The 20,082-nt window shown below is 31.9% G+C and overlaps 1 protein-coding gene across 4 annotated transcripts in view; it reads right to left on the reverse strand.

The window, feature by feature from the left end:
* Nucleotides 1-320: 320 nt before the first annotated feature.
* The window catches only part of LOC134695637 (otoferlin-like), a 133,112-nt gene continuing 113,350 nt past the window's right edge, over nucleotides 321-20,082 (reverse strand). For all 4 annotated transcript variants that reach the window (XM_063556962.1, XM_063556981.1, XM_063556955.1 and 1 more), the window contains 4 exons: nucleotides 7,275-7,465; nucleotides 3,489-3,667; nucleotides 1,403-1,503; nucleotides 321-1,015 (listed from right to left, as the gene is read on the reverse strand). In XM_063556962.1, the coding sequence (XP_063413032.1) occupies nucleotides 835-1,015; nucleotides 1,403-1,503; nucleotides 3,489-3,667; nucleotides 7,275-7,465 (652 nt within the window). In that variant the 3' untranslated portion in view covers nucleotides 321-834. The remainder of the gene's footprint in view (nucleotides 1,016-1,402; nucleotides 1,504-3,488; nucleotides 3,668-7,274; nucleotides 7,466-20,082) is intronic.

A 20,082-nucleotide genomic window follows, 5' to 3' on the forward strand; every position in this document is an offset into this window, starting at 1 on the left:
ACTTATAAGTGACTTTAACCTGAGGTTTGGTAACTTATATAACCTTCAGCATATGACCTCAAGGATGATAATGACCTTAGGCATGGTGACCGTATGAACTGAAAATAAACTGCTACCTGGCTCATAATCAATTTTTTACAACCAGCTTGAGAAAATTATCATGCACTACTATGTAAGGATTTTTGTAGACCATGTTTCACTTTTCAGATTTCGTAAATATCTAGACTTTTGACTAAATAATACATAAAATAGGTGGGATGATCATATCCAAGTACAGTTAATAAAGAGCATCTTTTTAGTACTTTGTAGCTCTAATGTTAGTACTGTATCATTTGCAGTCCCTTTCAACATATATATATATAACAAATATATTTCATAGCAATAATTACATATAATGGATAGAAGAAAGATTCAAAACTTATCATCAAAACAAACAGAAATGTGGCAGTTTATCCACATCATAATCACAATTAAACAATCTTTTAATAGATCAAAATTCTTTTGTTTTGTGTAAATCTTACCTGAACACATATTAACTCACATAAATATTTACTTCCATTTGATCTGGGTATATTACTTTTTACATTTCAATCACCATTATTTCATTGGACAAACAATATAACAGAAGTATTTGTCCTCCCAATAAAACTCCTGTTAATCACAGATAGTTTGGAATGTTTATATACAATAAATAATAACAATAAAAAATATTCATACAAAATTGTATGTGCTGTAGTATAAAGACTTGCAATGTAAAAACTTCTCTTTTCATGACAAACATGCATAAAATGTTTCTTTTGACTTAGCATTAACTCTCTTTCAATGAAGTTCCAATCAGGCTCCAAACATCCTTTTGACTGTGTAACCTGGCATAGCATAGAAGAATAGAACCAGTAAAGCAATCAGTAGGGTTACCAGTAGGAGCTTCAGTATCATCCACTTATAGTTGTGCCATAAGATGTACTTGAGAGATTTGAAGGGATTTAGAAACCACATAAATGAAGAATCTGGTCGACTGAAAAATAAAATGTCAATTTATATAATAAAATTATGTGTCAGCATTTTCATGCAACGATAACAACTACCAAGCCTCTCAAGTGTTACAGCAAATGGATTTTCAGCACAACTAGTATTATTATAACGGAATGTAAAGGGACCATGTTATTCCAGCATGTTTTATTTAATTATTTTCAAAATTGTTCACTATCATATTTTAATGAACCAATTACATGAAAAACAATAATATAATCACCAGATTATCAATTCATAAGTAAGTATTCTAAACAAGGATAAAAAATAAAGATAAAGGCTATCATTACTAATTTAAATTTTTCGAGAAAAAACTTAATGTATATGATTGACTTCAATTGCTTTTCTTTTCCACCCCTAGCATGATACATACTTTGGTTTTTCTAGTGGGTCTGGTTCGTTCCTTCCTGCACCTGCTGGGTGTTTTTCTGCTTCCTCAATACTCATTAGATGTAACTCAGCTTCAACTTTTCCCTACAAAATATGATTTCAAAAATAAACAAGAATGTGTCCCCAGTACACGGATGCCCCATCAGCACTATCATTTTCTAAATTTCTAATTTGGCATTAAAATTAGAAAGATCATGTCATAGCAAACATGTGTACTGAGTTTCAAGTTGATTGGACTTCCAACTTCATCAAAAACTACCTCACCCAAAAACTTTAACCTGAAGCGGGACAGACAAACTAACAAAAAAACAAACAGAGGCACAGACCAGAAAAAATAATGCCCATAAATGGGGCATAAAAAAATAAGTCTTTGTAAAACACACAGCATTTCAATTCAGTGTGTCCAGAAAGCCATATACCATTAGGAGCATCTTAATTCTACAAAAGTATTGTGAGTGTGAAAAAAAATTGTGGATATCAGGACTTATCTGGATGAAATACCATTATTTCTAAACATAAAACTGATTTATGTTTAAAATGTAACCACTGAATTTTTACACAGAAGTTCAATATAATATAATATTCATTTACTTGTTTCTATCATATATTATCTTTCATACTATTTCATATTTCCTCCCACTGATATCAACTTAATAAGATAAACAGTTTCTTTGTCAAAATATTTTCTCCTATAAATGGCTTCATAAACCAATTTGTTGACCTTCTACCATTTATCTACCAATTAATTTTTTTCTTCTCTACCTTGTCATGAATGTAAAGTCTACCAATTTCCCCCCATTTATTTCTTCCAAAGCTTGTCTGACATTTTCATTCTCCATTTAATTTATGGTTATATATTACCCTAATCATTACCAAGTCCAAAGATTAAAGCAAACAGACTACATAAATACATGTACAGAAACAATTCTTTATTTTCTCTTATTATTTATCCGCAGACAAAGAAAACGCAAATTTTCTTCTTGGATTTCAAAACAGAAAAAATCTAAGTGATAGCTAGTTTAACATTGGAAAACTTGACTCTAATACACAATGTATAGTTATTAATAATCAGCAAATTACAGGTGAAAACAAACACCTGCATTCAGGTGCCTGAGCCTGAAGGTTAACGATTCTGATGAGTTCTGTCTGTATTGTAATGAGTTTCTATAATGCCCAAGAAAACATCGCCTGTCATTTTAAAGAGAAAAGAGAAATTATTTTGAAGAAGAATATTAGTTATTTGTACAAGGAAGATTGTTAAGCTGGGAAATGTCATTACTTTGTGAAAATTCTTCTTGATTAAATTTACCATGTCACTGCCAGAAGTTTTCAAATGAAATTATCAAGGAAAAGAGAGATCAAATGAGAAGGACTCAAATTACAAAGTCAAACCATTTAATTAATATTATATTAAATGAAAATAGGACATTTTTTTTTCTCGCATTGTACACAAATTCAGTGCTGATGTAAAAAAATTCAAGGCTTTAGAAATATAGACCATGAAAACCTTGAAATGTCTAAGTAGAATAGCTTAGTTTACAAATTTTGCAACATCTTTTCAGTCTCAATATCAAAATCAACATCATTATCAATCTAATAATGCAACAAAATTAAGAAACACAATAAAATTTAATTTAACTGTATCAAACTTCAACAATACTTTGCATTTTTCATGTTATAAATCTTTATGTAATGAATGTATATATAGAGGGGATAATTTAAAAAGTAGGTACAATACTTATATTTACCACAATTGTTTTTCACCTATTGTTCTTCTGACTTCAATACCAAAACATGACATTAGTTACCATAAAACAAATGCTCAAAAGTGATACAACACAATGAAATAAAATCTATCTACCCTATTATTTCAGAGAGTGGGTCTAAACTGACTTACATTCTTGTAACTATACTAGACATCCACAAATTTTTGTTTTAAGTTGGTGTGTTGTATGAACTGAATAAGTAAGTATCATTGAATAAATCAGAACAAGGACAGAATTAGGAAAACACAACAGTTGCTGACCACCATACTTTTAATAATGACAGACATGGACTTCCATACTTACTGTCAATTCATACTCTCCGTCATCATTCTTGACAACAAATGGCCACCATGCTTTAACACGCTTCTGTTTGAACAGTGACATCTGTGGGACAGACCCGTCCGTTTTCAACATATCTAAGGTACATAATTTGGCAGACTTTGCTCCACGTGGGAAACGGTTAAGATCAAGTGTTAAGTCCCCTGAAAAAATAATAAAAATTCTTAAATCTACAAAAAAAAATCTTGCCTCTTTTTGTTTTCTTGGTAGGGATGGAAGATTGCCAGGATAAATATCACATTTCACAAACTTCATTGAACTTGAATTGAGTTTACAGTTCTATTAATAATTCTCTTGGATTGTTTGATTAAATATGAGAACTTTGACAGCTATTATGGTAGTTATATTGGTACGCAGCTACATGTAAAGATCAATTGGTTATGTTTTCATATGACCAGTATCACTGGAACTATCTAGTTTGTTTGGGCAAAGAGAGATCTAAATGAAAAGTTATCTTTCTTAAATGCTTTCCTGCCTCGCTCGAGGTACAAATAAAAATGTTCAATTGTCCTGAACTTGAAGAAAGAACAATTAGATGCAAAAGGTTGCTGGGTGTTAGAGCAAAATAATTCTACAATATTTTCACAATATTTTATGCGACTGTCATACAAGTGAGAGGTTAAGCTAGCTATAGAACCAGGTTTAATCCACCATTTTCTACATAAGAAAATGCCTGTTTCAAGTCAGGAATATAGCAGTTGTTATCCATTCTTTTGATGTGTTTGAGCTTTTGATTTTGCCATTTGGTTATGGACTTTCAAATAAGAATTTTCCTCAGAGTTCAGTATTTTTGCTTTTTTACCTTTTAGCATCACCCTGCATGTAAACTAATACTTATATAACAAATATGAATATAGATATGCAGGTTGTATGCAAATACAAGTTATCAGAACAATTAGATAATACTATTGATTTTGACTGTTTTAACTTTAAAATCAATTTTTTTACTTCATATTTTTAAAGTAATAATAAAACAATAGTTCAGTAATACCTGCAGCTGTTTCATTGTTTCATCAATAGTTCTAACTTCATTTTGTTTACCAGAAAATAGTTAATACTGCACGATCATTCTAATGATTTTTGAACACATTATATATATCTGCATTTTGTTCAGTGTTTCTTATGTGTTTTATCAAGAGGAAAACAGCAATGCTCCCACTAGAAAACCAAGTCCCTAAATGACAAATAAGGGCTGATGACTTTACAAATGAGGCTAACATAAACTCTGTGTCACTGATACAAAGTTGCCATTGTATTGTATTGGAAAACTGTTAACTTCTCATTACATTTCTGTGCACTATATGGAAGCTACAGATCTGGAAATATATTCTGCCAAAATTAATCTTGAACTAAATGTATCATCAGTTTCAAGCTGATGTGACCATAGCTTCATATTTTCTTTTTCCACAAAAAAAGCCCAAATGTATTTCATTGTTAAGACATCATGAAAACCCTTTTTTTGTGGAAATAGAATATATTGGATGCTCAAATTTATTTTCCTCTTTTTCCTTATTTTATTAACAACGTAGGATAACCTTGAAAAAGCTAAAATTTGGCCGATTAATGAATTAGAGCCACAAACAATTATGACGTCCCATTTGACACCCTATTATTCGCCTCAAGTTCTATAAGCTATTCTAGAAAATAACGTCATCATATTTGACACAATATTATTTACCTTCTAATCTCACAGTAAGGATTAACACCCACAAATCATCATCTAATTAAAAGTTTTAGTTCACTACTAAGTCAATATTAAATTTGCTGATATCAAATATCTTGAACACAACTTAAGGGTTAAAGTTTATGGAGTTAGCTTTTTTAATATCTAAACATTTTTTCATGCTCTTAAAATTAATTAAATTTTGGATGTAACATGTCTTCTGACTGGTTGAAAGTGTTTTGTCTATCAGCTCATAGACATAATTTTGTCATGTGACTGTGATGTCACCAACGTTTTTTCCAATATAAACTACTTACAAATGGACTTTAGAATAAAATTATAAGGAATAAAATTGAGAATGGAAATGGGGAATGTGTCAAAGAGACAACAACCCGACCATAGAAAAAAACAACAGCAGAAGGTCACCAACAGGTCTTCAATGTAGCGAGAAATTCCCTCACCCAGAGTCATCCTTCAGCTGGCCCCTAAACAAATATATACTAGTTCAGTGATAATGAACGCCATACTAATTTCCAAATTGTACACAAGAAACTAAAATTAAAATAATACAAGACTAACAAAGGCCAGAGGCTCTTGACTTGGGACAGGTGTAAAAATGCAGCGGGGTTAAACATGTTTGTGAGATCTCAACCCTCCCCTAATGACTGTAATATATTTTTTTTCTATTTTAAATAACATAAAAAATGAGGTGTACACTTTTGTACGCTATGCACGTCATTCAGTGTGCACCACACCTTTTATGTTATTTCTTCATAGAAAGAAAAAAAATATTACTGTCAAATGTTTGCAGAGAGTTGATGTTTTCTTTGCCTCCTCCTTCCATATTTCATTCGGTATTCATTGCTATTATTGAATATTAAAGGAGCTCTACCAGCACAAAACATAGGAGGCGCTGGTTCAGCACCAATTTATTTATTATTGAATATGTCTAAATACTAATGAAACCTTATATGATAAATATATGCTATCTTCATTAGTGAGGCCCATTAAAGGCCTCAGTCTGTTTTCTGCTCTTTGGTTGGGTTGTTGTCCCTCATATCTCATTATATGATATGTACATCTAAGAGATTGGTATACGATAAGTGTATGATATATACATCTGAGAGCTTGATCTTTTACAGGTTTTATTCAAAATAATGTACCACAAATTTGTACTATTATAACACTTATAGTAAAATATACTAAATTACATGTAATAACAGTCATTTAACTGAGTAAAGTGTTCAAAAACAGTAGGACAAAGTTTGTGATCAAAATTTATATAAATGAGAGAGTCATTGGTTTATAGGACAGGTTTAAGTCAGATTAATATTACAATGTGCAAATGTTCTGTCTATGAAAACAGACATGAAAAGTGAGGAACACAAACTAAGCTTGGTGAAGGAAGATCTATTCAAACTGGGGTAAACTTGTTCCAACAAAACATAGCCGAAAAATATTCAAATAAATAGGAGCAAACTGCAATAACTGAAAGGACCTAGATAGAACAGTTAAAATCCAGCAAGAGTCAAACTACTGAATGACTAGTTTGACTACACTGAGATAGTGAGTTCAAAATACCGCAAATTGACAAAAATTGTCAGTCTTTTCTACCAAATAGGTCAGTGGTACTCTCCAGGGACTGTGGCGTCCTCCACCGATAAAAACTAACCATCATCATAAAGTGGTGAGTGGAGTTTAAACACCAACCAATGAGGGGGGATATGAGGGGTCCTGATCCCGAAAGCCCGGGCTTAAAAACATGAGATCCCAAAATTCCATGCTTAAAAACATGAAATCGCGAGGTCCCGAAATTCGAAAAAAGAATTCCTGGATCCTGAAAGGGTCAATCCTGAAATCCCGAGCTTAAAAACACCCAATCCCGGAGTCCTGATAAAGGTCCTATCCCCCCTCACCAATAAGAAGGGAATATTGGGTTAATCCATAGTTCTGGAGATTGGAACATTTATTTACCAAAGTTTTTAAATGCATGACTTTTTATGACTTTGAGGACTGACAATACATTCCTTTGGTTTTATGCTCTTGAACAACCTTACATTATCATACAAACTCTAAAGATTACTTACCAAGAAAATCATCAGCGGAGAAATGATCAGCATCCCAAACTTGTAGATTTAACCGTGGTGGGATCTTTGTTTCTGTTTCATCCCAGGAAAACATGGATTCTTTCCGTGAAATTACAATCTTCTCTTCAGCAACCAAATAATCAAAAGGATACAAGAATCTCCAGTTAAAGTTTCCCTCCCCAGTTAGGGACCTGAAAAACAAATAATTAAATAAGTTAACAGGAGTCATTTATTTAGAAAGAGAATTATGTAGGGTAAAGAAGATTTAAATGAAAATTTACCAAGAATTAGAGATGCACACCAAACAATGGTACTATATTTTGGCCTGTTTAATTTTTACATGAAGAGGGCATGTATAAACACCTTTTTGGATAATTTGAACTACCTATTGAATAATTTGAATTTTATTTCTATGAGGATACTGCCTCCCAGTAAGATTTAAATGATTTTACATGAGTCACGACACATGTTACAATACATTATGCCATGTTTGGCCACGGACAGCATGTGTTTTTACTATTGGTTGTATAAGAGTAAGGTATAAAGTTTCATCAGAATCTAACAAACACTGATGAAATTATGGATTAGTAGTGACCTTTCACAAATTGTACATATAAATTTGATATGAGCTAAGTTTTTTGTTGTTTATTGCTTGGCTGATTTATTTTGTAATTCATCATTAGATCACATGCAAGCCTTTACACCTATGAACAAGTCTATGCTCTGTTGGTAGAAAAATTCCAATTAATCAATCCATCTTACCCTAAAATGAAACAGTTCTAATCAGGAAATCTGATTGAAATTAAATATATCTGATAAAAAATAACAATTAAAAGAAATTATGCAATTCATAGGAAAATATATCATTAATGTGTCGGAGATAAGATCTTATTTATGAATGAAAACGATAAATTACAGGGAATTACTCAGCAAATATCATATCATAAGTCCAACAACTAAAGACAGTTGTTTCTACAGTATGGTATTTAAACATTTTCTTTAAAAAAAAAACTCACAAAAATAGTGCCGAACCATTTTCCCTTAAAAAAGATTTGCTTTTTAAAACAGTTTCTTCTGAACTATTCAAAAATGTATCAATAGTAAATGCTAGAATTGGGTTTTATAACAAGAAACAGTTTTTGTTTATTATTAAATTGTTTGTCTTCCTCTGAGTTGTCTTCAGATGTTGGTTCAATTATCAAGCATAATAATCTTTAATTTAGTAAAAAGTAAAATCACAAAATTACTGAACTCTGAGAAAAATTTTAAACGGAAATTTTAAATGGCAAAATCAAAAGCTCAAACACATCAAATGAATGGATATCAACTGACATATTCCTGACTTGGTAAAGTTTTTTCTTGTGTAGAAAATTGTGGATTAAACCTAGTTTTATTGCTAGCTAAACATCTCACTTATATGACATTTGCATCAAATTCCATTAACTTTCAGATAACCCATTCTTTTAAGATAAAATTGAATGAAACTTTTTAAAAAGGGCAAAGAAAAAGATAAATGTCAAGGTGAAACATACAATTCTTATGAATTCTATTATGTATAAATTTCTTTTCTTGAAGTGTCCAATAAGATATATTTATAAAAATTAATTTTTTTAATTTTTAATTTTTTTTTTAAGTAAGGGTGTATAGATGACATGATAGGTTGTATAATTATACAAACTGTCAGCCAGGACAAATGACATGGACATTTTTCACACTCCAAAAGAAAAGTAATAAAATATTTCACACAATACAAATTAAATAATCCCTAGTTTATCTGATTTGTAAACCTATCATGGAATTCAGAATATCACATTTCATTGAAATTCAATCTTATTTTGTTGACAAGATGGGAGATATCCAACAGGACGAAATCTAAAAAAATAAAAATACTGAAAATTTTATGAGATATCGGATAACATTTTTAAAAGATAAGAAAATGCTGTGCATTAAATATGAGCATTGAACATAAGAAAATGGTCTGCATAAAACATGAGCGTCAAATGTCCAGTATTAATAAGAGCAGGACGGGGAAGTGTTCATTTCTATAAATTCATAGTGTAGAACAACATGAATTTCATTAATAAGTAATATTTATAAAATATTAGTAGGAAAGTTCTTGTTTGTATCAATATGCTCTGTTTGAACAGTCCTTTTACAATTATCTTGTTTTTAAATTAAAATTAGGATGATCAGGATTCATAGGTAGACCATCTAAATATGTCTACAATAATCTTTACCTAACATAATGCAATGCATATGGCGCCTTTCAAACATCAATTAATTTAAGTTTTACCTATATTTATAGAGACATATATTATATTGTGCATATTTATTAATGATGTAGTCTTTATCCACATAAAAAAACTGACATCTGAATCATGATCACTGAACCATAACATCTAGGTCACACCATCACTTTGACCTAGATTGTGGATATCTTTATTTTTTTTTAATAAACCCAAGGATTTTTATAGTTAGACTTACTATACAAATCCTTGATAAACCCAAGCTTAACCATGAATTTCATACCATAATGTATAATTCTGTAAATTAAACCATACCCATAATTGAGGCTCGCCACCATTAAACTTTTATTTTGATATTTTAAGTATTCTTTGGTGAAGTAATAAATCTAACCCAGTATGGAATGACAATAAAATTTAATATGGCCTACCCATGAAAAAACAATCTGACATTACCAAACTCTGAGCTTAAGGAAAATTGATTTTTTTGTCATAACAATATGATTCTTTGAACGTATGGATTTCCAAACATATTTTTTTATATATGAACCAATATTACCAGAGGTAGACCAATAACCCCCCTTTTTTTGGATCAGAGATGTAATAATTAATCCATCCTGCAGGAAGAAAACATTTCTTTCTGTTACTTTTACAAGTTTGTTTGTTTTTCATTAATTGAAGGAAAGACAAAACTACCAGAGAGTAGCGATGCCATCTGTCTGAGAGAAGAAAACATATGTTGTATCAGTGGTCATACATAAACATGATTTAAACTGATGAAGCAGTATTTGTAGCTACCTCCGTTCATTCATCTGTATTAATTACCTAACACTCTTCAATACCGATCAAAAGACTAAGTCATAATTCACTCAATTTTGTAAAAAAGTAATTGTGTAATATTGGTAATGGGTAACTCGAAACAAGGAAATGCTTACGGATTACAAGGTTTTAAAGTGTATACCGTGTCTCATCTGTTAGGAGGTGCTCCAATGTTACAGCTGTTTGATAGGAGAAATTTGATTAGATGTTTTATACTGTTATTTATTGATGACAGTATAGGATCAGAAAACTTTAAATTTGCATACATTTTTAATCGTCTAATTCTATAAAACATAATAATTCAAGATTTCCTCTCACGTTTAAATTTAAATGACTGCTACTTGAATGTAAATCCTTCTTTTGAAGACCATTAAAAATATGACCCAATTGCAGTTTGTTCCATTTAATCAATCTACACAACTGGTCAGAAATCTTTGGTTTTCTTTAAACTTAATGGGAGACAATCCCTTGCATAATCTATAATCTATTTTATTTAGAAATGAAGATACTCAATTAAAACATATTATTTTATAAAAAAAATATGTATGGAAGTAGTAACTGAGTTAGTTTCTGTAAAAACAGTACACAATGGTAATGAAAGTTTATAAGAAGAAACCGACAACTGATAAAAGAACAAATGGATGCACAGACCAGAAACATAATACCCATAGGTGGGGCATAAAAATGATAAATGGTTCCTGCATTTTTATTTAACTTTACAATATGTATTTATAAAAAACTGAACTGTGTCAAATTCATTTAAAAAAGTAGATTTTTATTCTTAGGCGATTGTAAGTATGCTTTCCTCATCCACTTTCAATAATTAACATAGCAGTTTGGTAAAATTGTCGCAAGTTCCCCCTTGAATTCTTCCCAAGTATGCAATATTTACAAACATTTTGTGATAAACAAACAGAAAATTATTATACAAAAAAAAGTATGAACGGTTTTATACCATGGTTATAATTATAGTCCAAAAGACATTAGGAATTAAAGGGTTGAATACAAAGATTACAAAAAGGTTTATAATGTAAGTACATATTCATCCAGACCTCCTGTATAATACAAAACAATTGGACAGTTATACTATAAGATTAGTATTGATTGATTCAAATGAACTAACTGCAAAAGCTGCAAAAGTAATAATTGTTCTGACATGTTCATCCAACCATGAAACAAAAATAAACAAGAATGTTCACTCTGTGGTAAATTGTACTGTCACTTTACTAATTACTTCAGAAGTCTGTAAATATGGAATCAAGAGCTAAACAAGCTTTCATTTGGGAAGAAAAACATCATATTATATAATTTGTGTTAGAGGGTAGGAATGCCCTTTGTCGTCAGGCATCAAGTGGTCATTCTCAGTTGTAGTTAGTGTCAAATTGGTTTAAATTTTATCATGATTTGTCAAAGTATCCTTATCATGATTAGTCAAAGTATGCTTATCTTGATTGGTCAGAGGTCTCAAACAATTATTCGTTATCCTTATTTTTGGAAAGGAGTTATTTTTCAAAATCAGTCAATTTTTTTAATTTCATAAAGAAAATGTACATTTTACCCTTGTGGACTAAAAATTACTGTTATCATCATTTGGCAAGATTTTTATACCTTTATATGTCATGAAGGTACCCCATTACTATCCTCGTTTTAACCTCATGAACTTAGCTCCCTATGGCAATATATGTATTTAAACTTTTGGTATTTAGCTGTATTTTGCCTCCAAATGACCTTGGATCTACTCAAAATCACCTTTAGACGTCAAGCAACAATCACTTTTTTTAAATTGTGACATCAAATATTTTCAATTATGATGTCATAGTTTACGGGAACCTGAGTGATTTAACGTAATGGCAGACAAATTTGCATACAAGTATAAATACATCTATTGTTTCTGACCACACAAAATAATATCAGAATGTATCAAATGTGACCATCAACTATCAAGCTTTAATGTATTATGATTATTTCTGTAGTTTGTGCTAGCCACATCTAATGTTCTGGAGACTAACTTCATGGGATATCATTTTTTCATTGTATTTTAAGCTTTTTGCTTTTCTGAAGTTGGGGTCAAATATCTAATTTGGCATTTTAATTAGAACGATCATATCATAGGAAACATGTGTACTCAGTTTCAAGTTGATTGGACTTCAACTTCATCAAAAACTACCTTAACCAATAACATTAACCTGAATCAGGATAGACTAACGGATGCACACACCAGAAAAGATAATGCTCTTCTACTATTATAGTAGAGTCTATTGTAGGTGGGGCAAAATAAAAAACAATGTACTAGTGATAAAAAAATATTTTGAATCCAGGAACTTTTGAAAAGGAATTAAATCATCTGCACTGAGAAAAAAAATCCATGTTCTTAGTACCATGTTTAACAAAAATCCATTATTTTGCAGAGTCAATATTTGATTGGTATTTCACCTCTATAATTTACAATTTAGTATTCATAATTTGAATAATTCCCAATAATTAGAGTTTCCATCAATTAACAACATTATAAATAATAAAGAGCATTTACTGCAAATTAACAAACATTTAAACTATTCTTTTTTGAGAAAGAATAAATTTTATTGTTCAATAATAACATGGACACAATCAAAAACTTATGGACAACAATAGTTGATCCAGGTGACATTGTACTTAAGACAATTTTTTACCTGGCTGACAATTTAATGACATTTTTCCAATGTTTTTATATGTTAACAATGACAGTTCTGAGTTTTAATGTCCATTTACAATCCTACAGAAAGGGTAAAATAAGGTCATGTCAGGAAGCAAATTAAGTTGACCATTGAGTTAGCTTTTACTTCTAAAATTTAACCTTTTTAGAATAGTCATCCCATTATAGATATGAATATGTTTTTATCAGAGAAGGTCAGACATGGGAGTAACAATGGTAATAGTTAGTAATACCCGTGACAGTAAATAACAAAAGAACAGCATTCTAGTCAACAAATCATTACAGCCACTACAACGATAACTAGTTATGAACTAATCATATACTGAACCTTTGATTATTCCAAAACTAGTGAAGAACTAATCATATACTGAACCTATGATTATTCCAAAACTAGTTAGGAACTAATCATATGCTGAACCTTTGATTATTCCAAAACTAGTAAGGAACTAATCATATGCTGAACCTTTGATAATTCCACAACTAGTTAGGAACTAATCATATGCTGAACCTTTGATTATTCCACAACTAGTTAGGAACTAATCATATGCTGAACCTTTGATTATTCCACAACTAGTTAGGAACTCATCATATGCTGAACCTTTGATTATTCCAAAACTAGTTAGGAACTCATCATATGCTGAACCTTTGATTATTCCACAACTAGTTATGAACTAATCATATGCTGAACCTTTGATTATTCCAAAACTAGTTAGGAACTAATCATATGCTGAACCTTTGATTATTCCACAACTAGTTATGAACTAATCATATGCTGAACCTTTGATTATTCCACAACTAGTTATGAACTAATCATATACTGAACCTTTGATTATTCCACAACTAGTTAGGAACTAATCATATGCTGAACCTTTGATTATTCCAAAACTAGTTAGGAACTAATCATATGCTGAACCTTTGATTATTCCAAAACTAGTTAGGAACTAATCATATGCTGAACCTTTGATTATTCCACAACTAGTTAGGAACTCATCATATGCTGAACCTTTGATTATTCCAAAACTAGTTAGGAACTCATCATATGCTGAACCTTTGATTATTCCAAAACTAGTTAGGAACTCATCATATGCTGAACCTTTGATTATTCCACAACTAGTTAGGAACTCATCATATGCTGAACCTTTGATTATTCCACAACTAGTTATGAACTCATCATATGCTGAACCTTTGATTATTCCACAATTAGTTATGAACTAATCATATGCTGAACCTTTGATTATTCCACAACTAGTTATGAACTAATCATATGCTGAAGCTTTGATTATTCCGAAACTAGTTAGGAACTAATCATATGCTGAAGCTTTGATTATTCCACAACTAGTTAGGAACTCATCATATGCTGAAGCTTTGATTATTCCACAACTAGTTAGGAACTCATCATATGCTGAACCTTTGATTATTCCACAACTAGTTATGAACTCATCATATGCTGAACCTTTGATTATTCCACAACTAGTTATGAACTAATCATATGCTGAACCTTTGATTATTCCAAAACTAGTTAGGAACTAATCATATGCTGAACCTTTGATTATTCCACAACTAGTTATGAACTAATCATATGCTGAACCTTTGATTATTCCACAACTAGTTATGAACTAATCATATACTGAACCTTTGATTATTCCACAACTAGTTAGGAACTAATCATATGCTGAACCTTTGATTATTCCAAAACTAGTTAGGAACTAATCATATACTGAACCTTTGATTATTCCAAAACTAGTTAGGAACTAATCATATGCTAAACCTTTGATTATTCCACAACTAGTTAGGAACTCATCATATGCTGAACCTTTGATTATTCCAAAACTAGTTAGGAACTCATCATATGCTGAACCTTTGATTATTCCAAAACTAGTTAGGAACTCATCATATGCTGAACCTTTGATTATTCCACAACTAGTTAGGAACTCATCATATGCTGAACCTTTGATTATTCCACAACTAGTTATGAACTCATCATATGCTGAACCTTTGATTATTCCACAATTAGTTATGAACTAATCATATGCTGAACCTTTGATTATTCCACAACTAGTTATGAACTAATCATATGCTGAAGCTTTGATTATTCCGAAACTAGTTAGGAACTAATCATATGCTGAACCTTTGATTATTTCAAAACTAATTAGGAACTAATCATATGCTGAAACTTTGATTATTCCAAAACTTTTCATTCTACAGTTGAGATACTATTGTTGATTTAATGATTTAAGAATTCAAAAACAAGCTTCAGAAGGGATATAATTCAGAAGTTTGATTTAAGAATGTACAGTAAAATCCATATCATCATGATGAAAGAATAGAAGAACAGTGGACCTCGATCTTTTCCCATTTTGTTTTCTGAAAAGAATTTTCTCAAATATATTCCTCAATATTCTATTGATTAGTTTCTTTTTTGTCTCATGTATTACTATAATCCATATGCATTTGGAGCTTTTTAAATGACATAAATATCTTATTTAAAAGTCATCTGGGCCAAAACGATTGAATTTTTTGGTTGATTTTTATACCATATCATACAGTAACAACTAAAAGAGTAACAAATAAAACAAACAAATTTGTATTCCCATTATCCATATGCAGGTAGACATCATTATTATCAGATCATATGTTTTTCGTAAATCATATGAAAAAAGTAAAATCACAAAAATACTGAACTCAAAGGAAAATTCAAAATGGAAAGTCTCTTATCAAATGGCCAAATCAAAGGATAAAACACATCAAACAAATGGACAACAACTGTTATATTCCTTACTTAGTACAGGCAAATGTAGAAATTGGTGGATTGAACCTGGTTTTATAACGTTAAACCTCTCACTTTTATGACAACAGTCGCAGCAAATTCCGTTATTTTTACAACGATGCGTGATCAAAACAGACATATGTACTAATTTGCCTGCTACTAAAATGGAAATTATGACATCACAATGCATTCTAAATAGCACGAAAACCCATGAGAAAAGAAGAAACCAGCGTTTAGGTCCTTTATTTACCAACCTATAATGAATATCTGTACTCTGCATATCTTCCTGGCCTTTAATCCGACCCTTCACATAAATACCAACCTATAATGAATATCTGTACTCTGCATATCTTCCTGGCCTTTAATCCAACCCTTCACATAAATACCAACCTATAATGAATATCTGTACTCTGCATATCTTCCTGGCCTTTAATCCGACCCTTCACATAAATACCAACCTATAATGAATATCTGTACTCTGCATATCTTCCTGGCCTTTAATCCAACCCTTCACATAAATACCAACCTATAATGAATATCTGTACTCTGCATATCTTCCTGGCCTTTAATCCGACCCTTCACATAAATACCAACCTATAATGAATATCTGTACTCTGCATGTCTTCCTGGCCTTTAATCCAACCCTTCACATAAATACCAACCTATAATGAATATCTGTACTCTGCATATCTTCCTGGCCTTTAATCCAACCCTTCACATAAATACCAACCTATAATGAATATCTGTACTCTGCATATCTTCCTGGCCTTTAATCCAACCCTTCACATAAATACCAACCTATAATGAATATCTGTACTCTGCATATCTTCCTGGCCTTTAATCCAACCCTTCACATAAATACCAACCTATAATGAATATCTGTACTCTGCATATCTTCCTGGCCTTTAATCCAACCCTTCACATAAATACCAACCTATAATGAATATCTGTACTCTGCATATCTTCCTGGCCTTTAATCCAACCCTTCACATAAATACCAACCTATAATGAATATCTGTACTCTGCATATCTTCCTGGCCTTTAATCCAACCCTTCACATAAATACCAACCTATAATGAATATCTATACTCTGCATATCTTCATGGCCTTTAATCCAACCCTTCACATAAATACCAACCTATAATGAATATCTGTACTCTGCATATCTTCCTGGCCTTTAATCCAACCCTTCACATAAATACCAACCTATAATGAATATCTGTACTCTGCATATCTTCCTGGCCTTTAATCCAACCCTTTACATAAATACCAACCTATAATGAATATCTGTACTCTGTATATCTTCCTGGCCTTTAATCCAACCCTTCACATAAATACCAACCTATAATGAATATCTGTACTCTGTATATCTTCCTGGCCTTTAATCCAACCCTTCACATAAATACCAACCTATAATGAATATCTGTACTCTGTATATCTTCCTGGCCTTTAATCCAACCCTTCACATAAATACCAACCTATAATGAATATCTGTACTCTGCATATCTTCCTGGCCTTTAATCCAACCCTTCACATAAATACCAACCTATAATGAATATCTGTACTCTGCATATCTTCCTGGCCTTTAATCCAACCCTTCACATAAATACCAACCTATAATGAATATCTGTACTCTGTATATCTTCCTGGCCTTTAATCCAACCCTTCACATAAATACCAACCTATAATGAATATCTGTACTCTGCATATCTTCCTGGCCTTTAATCCAACCCTTTACATAAATACCAACCTGTAATGAATATCTGTACTCTGCATATCTTCCTGGCCTTTAATCCAACCCTTCACATAAATACCAACCTATAATGAATATCTGTACTCTGCATATCTTCCTGGCCTTTAATCCAACCCTTCACATAAATACCAACCTATAATGAATATCTGTACTCTGCATATCTTCCTGGCCTTTAATCCGACCCTTTACATAAATACCAACCTATAATGAATATCTGTACTCTGTATATCTTCCTGGCCTTTAATCCAACCCTTCACATAAATACCAACCTATAATGAATATCTATACTCTGTATATCTTCCTGGCCTTTAATCCAACCATTCACATAAATACCAACCTATAATGAATATCTGTACTCTGCATATCTTCCTGGCCTTTAATCCAACCCTTCACATAAATACCAACCTATAATGAATATCTGTACTCTGCATATCTTCCTGGCCTTTAATCCAACCCTTCACATAAATACCAACCTGTAATGAATATCTGTACTCTGCATATCTTCCTGGCCTTTAATCCAACCCTTCACATAAATACCAACCTATAATGAATATCTGTACTCTGCATTTCTTCCTGGCCTTTAATCCAACCCTTCACATAAATACCAACCTATAATGAATATCTGTACTCTGCATTTCTTCCTGGCCTTTAATCCAACCCTTTACATAAATACCAACCTATAATGAATATCTGTACTCTGCATATCTTCCTGGCCTTTAATCCGACCCTTCACATAAATACCAACCTATAATGAATATCTGTACTCTGCATTTCTTCCTGGCCTTTAATCCAACCCTTTACATAAATACCAACCTATAATGAATATCTGTACTCTGCATATCTTCCTGGCCTTTAATCCAACCCTTCACATAAATACCAACCTATAATGAATATCTGTACTCTGCATATCTTCCTGGCCTTTAATCCAACCCTTCACATAAATACCAACCTATAATGAATATCTGTACTCTGCATATCTTCCTGACCTTTAATCCAACCCTTCACATAAATACCAACCTATAATGAATATCTGTACTCTGCATATCTTCCTGGCCTTTAATCCGACCCTTCACATAAATACCAACCTATAATGAATATCTGTACTCTGCATATCTTCCTGGCCTTTAATCCAACCCTTTACATAAATACCAACCTATAATGAATATCTGTACTCTGCATATCTTCCTGGCCTTTAATCCAACCCTTCACATAAATACCAACCTATAATGAATATCTGTACTCTGCATATCTTCCTGGCCTTTAATCCAACCCTTCACATAAATACCAACCTATAATGAATATCTGTACTCTGCATGTCTTCCTGGCCTTTAATCCAACCCTTCACATAAATACCAACCTATAATGAATATCTGTACTCTGCATATCTTCCTGGCCTTTAATCCAACCCTTCACATAAATACCAACCTATAATGAATATCTGTACTCTGCATATCTTCCTGGCCTTTAATCCAACCCTTCACATAAATACCAACCTATAATGAATATCTGTACTCTGCATTTCTTCCTGGCCTTTAATCCAACCCTTCACATAAATACCAACCTATAATGAATATCTGTACTCTGCATATCTTCCTGGCCTTTAATCCAACCCTTCACATAAATACCAACCTATAATGAATATCTGTACTCTGCATATCTTCCTGGCCTTTAATCCAACCCTTCACATAAATACCAACCTATAATGAATATCTGTACTCTGCATATCTTCCTGGCCTTTAATCCAACCCTTCACATAAATACCAACCTATAATGAATATCTGTACTCTGCATATCTTCCTGGCCTTTAATCCAACCCTTCACATAAATACCAACCTATAATGAATATCTGTACTCTGTATATCTTCCTGGCCTTTAATCCGACCCTTCACATAAATACCAACCTATAATGAATATCTGTACTCTGCATTTCTTCCTGGCCTTTAATCCAACCCTTCACATAAATACCAACCTATAATGAATATCTGTACTCTGCATTTCTTCCTGGCCTTTAATCCAACCCTTCACATAAATACCAACCTATAATGAATATCTGTACTCTGCATATCTTCATGGCCTTTAATCCGACCCTTTACATAAATACCAACCTATAATGAATATCTGTACTCTGCATATCTTCATGGCCTTTAATCCGACCCTTTACATAAATACCAACCTATAATGAATATCTGTACTCTGCATATCTTCCTGGCCTTTAATCCAACCCTTCACATAAATACCAACCTATAATGAATATCTGTACTCTGCATATCTTCCTGGCCTTTAATCCAACCCTTCACATAAATACCAACCTATAATGAATATCTGCACTCTGCATATCTTCCTGGCCTTTAATCCGACCCTTCACATAAATACCAACCTGTAATGAATATCTGTACTCTGCATATCTTCCTGGCCTTTAATCCAACCCTTCACATAAATACCAACCTATAATGAATATCTGTACTCTGCATATCTTCCTGGCCTTTAATCCGACCCTTTACATAAATACCAACCTATAATGAATATCTGTACTC

The sequence above is a fragment of the Mytilus trossulus genome, chromosome 1, assembly GCF_036588685.1.
Source record: "Mytilus trossulus isolate FHL-02 chromosome 1, PNRI_Mtr1.1.1.hap1, whole genome shotgun sequence".
Lineage (NCBI taxonomy): Eukaryota > Metazoa > Mollusca > Bivalvia > Mytilida > Mytilidae > Mytilus > Mytilus trossulus.